The 7,500-nt window shown below is 32.9% G+C and overlaps 1 protein-coding gene across 1 annotated transcript in view; it reads left to right on the forward strand.

Moving 5' to 3' along the window:
- The window catches only part of LOC114552156 (protein FAM3C), a 20,180-nt gene that overhangs the window by 10,074 nt on the left and 2,606 nt on the right, over positions 1 to 7,500 (forward strand). Inside the window, exons 5-7 of the mRNA XM_028572793.1 lie at positions 1,320 to 1,378; positions 3,088 to 3,138; positions 3,754 to 3,838. Of these exons, the coding sequence (XP_028428594.1) occupies positions 1,320 to 1,378; positions 3,088 to 3,138; positions 3,754 to 3,838 (195 nt within the window). The remainder of the gene's footprint in view (positions 1 to 1,319; positions 1,379 to 3,087; positions 3,139 to 3,753; positions 3,839 to 7,500) is intronic.

A 7,500-nucleotide genomic window follows, 5' to 3' on the forward strand; every position in this document is an offset into this window, starting at 1 on the left:
CATTGAAGACAACCCTAGAGACATTGAACCCAACTCTAGAGACATTGAACCCAACTCTAGAGACATTGAAGACAACCCTAGAGACATTGAACCCAACTCTAGAGACATTGAACCCAACTCTAGAGACAGTGAACCCAACCCTAGAGACATTGAAGACATCCCTAAAGACATTGAACACAACCATAGATACATTGAGCACAACCCTAGAGACATTGAACCCAACTCCAGAGACATTGAACCCAACTCTAGAGACATTGAACACAACCCTACAGACATTGAACACAACCCTAGAGACATTGAACCCAACTCTAGACTCATTGAACCCAACTCTAGAGACATTGACCACAACACTATAGACATTGAAGACAACCCTAGAAACATTGAACCCAACTCTAGAGACATTGAAGACAACCCTAAAGACATTGAACACAACCCTAGAGACATTGAACCCAACTCTAGAGACATTGAAGACATCCCTAAAGACATTGAACACAACCCTAGATACATTGAGCACAACCCTAGAGACATTGAACCCAACTCCAGAGACATTGAACCCAACTCTAGAGACATTGAACACAACCCTACAGACATTGAACACAACCCTAGAGACATTGAACCCAACTCTAGAGACATTGAACACAACCCTAGAGACATTGAAGACAACCCTAGGGACATTGAACCCAACTCTAGAGACATTGAAGACATCCCTAAAGACATTGAACACAACCCTAGATACATTAAACAAAACCCTAGAGACATTGAACCCAACTCTAGAGACATTGAACCCAACTTTAGAGACATTGAACCCAACTCTAGAGACAGTGAACCCAACCCTATAGACATTGAACCCAACTCTAGAGACATTGAAGACATCCCTAAAGACATTGAACACAACCCTAGATACATTGAGCACAACCCTAGAGACATTGAACCCAACTCCAGAGACATTGAACCCAACTCTAGAGACATTGAACACAACCCTACAGACATTGAACACAACCCTAGAGACATTGAACCCAACTCTAGACTCATTGAACCCAACTCTAGAGACATTGAACACAACCCTAGAGACATTGAAGACAACCCTAGAGACATTGAACCCAACTCTAGAGACATTGAAGACAACCCTAAAGACATTGAACACAACCCTAGAGACATTGAACCCAACTCTAGAGACATTGAACCCAACTCTAGAGACAGTGAACCCAACCCTATAGACATTGAACCCAACCCTAGAGACATTGAAGACAACTACACAAGACAGCTGTGAGAGCAGCTATAGTTGTGGCTTTGTTTACAGTAGATGTGACTGTCCTCAGGGTTCTGGGATCAGTCCTGAACAACGCCGGGCCGGGAATCAACATCGTTACAATAAACGGTGAGTGGTTCATCTTGGCATTTAATCAAAGTCTCTATAGTCTCTCTATAGTCTGTCTCTCTATAGTTTCTCTATAGTTTGTCTGTCTCTATAGTCTCTCTATAGTCTGTCTCTCTATAGTCTGTCTCTATAGTCTCTCTGTAGTCTGTCTCTCTATAGTCTGTCTATAGTCTGTCTCTCTATAGTCTCTCTATAGTCTGTCTCTATAGTATCTCTATAGTCTGTCTCTATAGTCTCTCTATAGTCTGTCTCTCTATAGTCTGTCTCTATAGTCTGTCTCTCTATAGTCTCTCTATAGTCTGTCTATTTATAGTCTGTCTCTATAGTCTGTCTCTCTATAGTCTCTCTATAGTCTGTCTCTATAGTCTGTCTCTAACCCTCCCAAAGTGTCTCTATAGTCTGTCTCTAACCCTCCCAAAGTGTCTCTATAGTCTGTCTCTATAGTCTGTCTCTAACCCTCCCAAAGTGTCTCTATAGTCTGTCTCTATAGTCTGTCTCTAACCCTCCCAAAGTGTCTCTATAGTCTGTCTCTAACCCTCCCAAAGTGTCTCTATAGTCTGTCTCTATAGTCTGTCTCTAACGCTCCCAAAGTGTCTCTATAGTCTGTCTCTAACCCTCCCAAAGTGTCTCTATAGTCTGTCTCTAACCCTCCCAAAGTGTCTCTATAGTCTGTCTCTATAGTCTGTCTCTAACCCTCCCAAAGTGTCTCTATAGTCTGTCTCTAACCCTCCCAAAGTGTCTCTATAGTCTGTCTCTATAGTCTGTCTCTATAGTCTGTCTCTAACCCTCCCAAAGTGTCTCTATAGTCTGTCTCTAACCCTCCCAAAGTGTCTCCAAAGTGTCTCTAATGGCGCAGACACACCAACCTGATAATGGTCCGTCTGACAGTCTGGCGAGGTCGGTGACTCAAGTCTGTTCGGTGTGTTGCGTGCCGTCGTCAGTCTTAGGAGACGTTGGCCTTCATTTGGGCCGACCTGACTCGCTGGGTCGGAGGGCGGGCAGTCGGACTCAATGGCCAATCTGATTGGTGGAGAGCTAACACGGGATGAGCGTGACTAGAGTCTCTCAAAATCTGATGAAGATCTTTTAAACTGACCTTTGTTGATCTGAAATGAAGACAGATTAAGCAGCTGCACGGACTATTTCTCTCTTCAAATGTTTTCAGAAACACGTTTCGGTGAACTATTTTAGTACAATATGGGATCGGATTCTGAACAAGTCGCCATTGCTATCAGCTGGAGTGACGCGTTGGTCATTTCTGGTTTTCATTTTTTGTATAACGTCACCCGCACACAGAACGTACGCTCAAGTCGGCGTCTCTTCGGTGTGTTCTGAGGAACGTTTTGGACCTCGGGGAGACTGATCAGTCCGACTGGCTTTACTGCCGACGATCGGCCGATTATCGGCTTGGTGTGTCAGAGCCTTAAATTCTCCTCAAGTGTCTCCATAAGTGTCTCTAAAGTCTCCATAACTGTCTTTAATGTCTCCATTAGTGTCTCTAATGTCTCCATAACTGTCTCTAAAGTCTCCATAAGTGTCTCTAAAGTCTCCATAAGTGTCTCTAATGTCTCCATAAGTGTCTCTAAAGTCTCCATAAGTGTCTCTAAAGTCTCCATAAGTGTCTCTAATGTCTCCATAAGTGTCTCTAAAGTCTCCATAAGTGTCTCTAAAGTCTCCATAAGTGTCTCTAAAGTCTCTGTCTCTAACAGGTAAAACCGGAGACGTGGTGAAGACGGCTCACTTTGACATGTACAGCGGCGGTACGTAGAGTCGAGACTGATAATAATATGATAAATATGATAATATAATAATATGATAATATAATAATATGATAACTGATAATATAATAATATGATAATATAATAATACAATACTATAATAATATGATAAATATGATAATATGATATAATAATATGATAATATAATAATATGATAACTGATAATATAATATAATAATATGATAAATATGATAATATAATAATATGATAATATGATAATATAATAATATCATAATATAATAATATAATATAATAATATAATAATATGATAATATAATAATATCATAATAATATAATATGATAACATGATAACATGATAATATGATAATATAATAATATGATAATATAATAATATGATTATATAATAATATCATATGATAATATAATAATATCATAATATCATAATATAATAATATGATAATATAATAATATCATAATATGATAATATAATAATATGATAATATAATAATATAATAATATAATAATATGCTGACGTGGTTGTGTCTCTGTGGAGGAGTCAATTATGTGATATGATGTTTGTTGCTGATGTTATGTGATCTTTGTTGCAGATGTGATGTGATATGATATTTGTTCCAGATGTTAAACCTCTGGTTGAGTTTCTGAAGAGCATGGAGAAGGGTGCCGTGGTGCTGATGGCGTCCTACGACGATCCGTCCACCAAGTAAAGCTCAGAACATAACAACTACACTAAGTATTACAGTATAGAACAGAACAACTACACTAAGTATTACAGTATAGAACATAACAGCTACACTAAGTATTACAGTATAGAACATAACAACTACACTAAGTATTAAAGTATAGAACATAACAGCTACACTAAGTATTACAGTATAGAACATAAAAACTACACTAAGGATTAAAGTATAGAACATAACAACTACACTAAGTATTACAGTATATAACATAACAACTACACTAAGTATTACAGTATAGAGCATAACAACTACACTAAGTATTACAGTATAGAACATAACAACTACACTAAGTATTAAAGTATATAACATAACAACTACACTAAGTATTAAAGTATAAAACATAACAACTACACTAAGTATTACAGTATAGAACATAACAACTACACTAAGTATTACAGTATAGAACATAACAGCTACACTAAGTATTAAAGTATAGAACATAACAATTACACTAAGTATTACAGTATAGAACATAACAACTACACTAAGTATTACAGTATAGAACATAACAGCTACACTAAGTATTACAGTATAGAACATAACAACTACACTAAGTATTACAGTATAGAACATAACAATTGCACTAAGTATTACAGTATAGAACATAACAGCTACACTAAGTATTAAATTATAGAACATAACAGCTACACTAAGTATTACAGTATAGAACATAACAGCTACACTAAGTATTACAGTATAGAACATAACAACTACACTAAGTATTACAGTATAGAACATAACAACTACACTAAGTATTAAAGTATAGAACATAACAACTACACTAAGTATTAAATTATAGAACATAACAATTACACTAAGTATTACAGTATAGAACATAACAACTACACTAAGTATTAAAGTATAGAACATAACAACTACACTAAGTATTAAAGTATAGAACATAACAACTACACTAAGTATTAAATTATAGAACATAACAACTACACTAAGTATTACAGTATAGAACATAACAACTACACTAAGTATTACAGTATAGAACATAACAACTACACTAAGTATTAAATTATAGAACATAACAACTACACTAAGTATTACAGTATAGAACACAACAACTACACTAAGTATTACAGTATAGAACATAACAGCTACACTAAGTATTACAGTATAGAACATAACAACTACACTAAGTATTAAAGTATAGAACATAACAACTACACTAAGTATTAAATTATAGAACATAACAACTACACTAAGTATTACAGTATAGAACATAACAACTACACTAAGTATTAAAGTATAGAACATAACAATTACACTAAGTATTACAGTATAGAACATAACAACTACACTAAGTATTAAAGTATAGAACATAACAACTACACTAAGTATTAAATTATAGAACATAACAACTACACTAAGTATTACAGTATAGAACATGACAACTACACTAAGTATTACAGTATAGAACATAACAACTACACTAAGTATTACAGTATAGAACATAACAACTACACTAAGTATTACAGTATAGAACATAACAACTACACTAAGTATTAAAGTATAGAACATAACAATTACACTAAGTATTACAGTATAGAACATAACAGCTACACTAAGTATTACAGTATAGAAAATAACAACTACACTAAGTATTACAGTATAGAACATAACAATTACACTAAGTATTACGTATAGAACATAACAATTACACTAAGTATTACAGTATAGAACATAACAACTACACTAAGTATTAAAGTATAGAACATAACAGCTACACTAAGTATTACAGTATAGAACATAACAGCTACACTAAGTATTACAGTATAGAACATAACAACTACACTAAGTATTACAGTATAGAACATAACAACTACACTAAGTATTAAAGTATAGAACATAACAACTACACTAAGTATTAAATTATAGAACATAACAATTACACTAAGTATTACAGTATAGAACATAACAACTACACTAAGTATTAAAGTATAGAACATAACAACTACACTAAGTATTAAAGTATAGAACATAACAATTACACTAAGTATTAAATTATAGAACATAACAACTACACTAAGTATTACAGTATAGAACATAACAACTACACTAAGTATTACAGTATAGAACATAACAACTACACTAAGTATTAAATTATAGAACATAACAACTACACTAAGTATTACAGTATAGAACATAACAACTACACTAAGTATTACAGTATAGAACATAACAGCTACACTAAGTATTAAAGTATAGAACATAACAACTACACTAAGTATTACAGTATAGAACATAACAACTACACTAAGTATTACAGTATAGAACATAACAACTACACTAAGTATTACAGTATAGAACATAACAACTACACTAAGTATTACAGTATAGAACATAACAACTACACTAAGTATTAAAGTATAGAACATAACAACTACACTAAGTATTAAATTATAGAACATAACAAATACACTAAGTATTACAGTATAGAACATAACAGCTACACTAAGTATTACAGTATAGAACATAGAAACTACACTAAGTATTAAAGTATACAACATAACAACTACACTAAGTATTACAGTATAGAACATAACAATTACACTAAGTATTACAGTATAGAACATAGAAACTACACTAAGTATTAAAGTATAGAACATAACAGCTACACTAAGTATTACAGTATAGAACATAACAGCTACACTAAGTATTACAGTATAGAACATAACAACTACACTAAGTATTACAGTATAGAACATAACAACTACACTAAGTATTACAGTGTAGAACATAACAATTACACTAAGTATTACAGTGTAGAACATAACAACTACACTAAGTATTACAGTATAGAACATAACAATTACACTAAGTATTACAGTATAGAACATAGAAACTACACTAAGTATTACAGTATAGAACATAACAACTACACTAAGTATTACAGTATAGAACATAACAACTACACTAAGTATTACAGTATAGAACATAGAAACTACACTAAGTATTACAGTATAGAACATAACAACTACACTAAGTATTAAAGTATAGAACATAACAACTGCACTAAGTATTACAGTATAGAACATAACAACTACACTAAGTATTAAAGTATAGAACATAACAACTACACTAAGTATTACAGTATAGAACATAACAACTACACTAAGTATTACAGTATAGAACATAACAGCTACACTAAGTATTACAGTATAGAACATAACAACTACACTAAGTATTACAGTATAGAACATAACAACTACACTAAGTATTACAGTATAGAACATAACAACTACACTAAGTATTACAGTATAGAACATAACAACTACACTAAGTATTACAGTATAGAACATAACAACTACACTAAGTATTACAGTATAGAACATAACAGCTACACTAAGTATTACAGTATAGAACAGTATAGAACATAAACTACACTAAGTATTAAAGTATACAACATAACAACTACACTAAGTATTACAGTATAGAACATAACTTACACTAACATAACAACTACACTAAGTATTAGAACATAACATAACTACACTAAGTATTACAGTATAGAACATAACAACTACACTAAGTATTACAGTATAGAACAGTATAGAACATAACATAACACTACTAAGTATTACAGTGTAGAACATAACAATTACACTAAGTATTA

The sequence above is a fragment of the Perca flavescens genome, unplaced genomic scaffold (genome assembly GCF_004354835.1).
Source record: "Perca flavescens isolate YP-PL-M2 unplaced genomic scaffold, PFLA_1.0 EPR50_1.1_unplaced_scaf_8, whole genome shotgun sequence".
In the NCBI taxonomy this organism is placed as follows: Eukaryota; Metazoa; Chordata; class Actinopteri; order Perciformes; family Percidae; genus Perca; species Perca flavescens.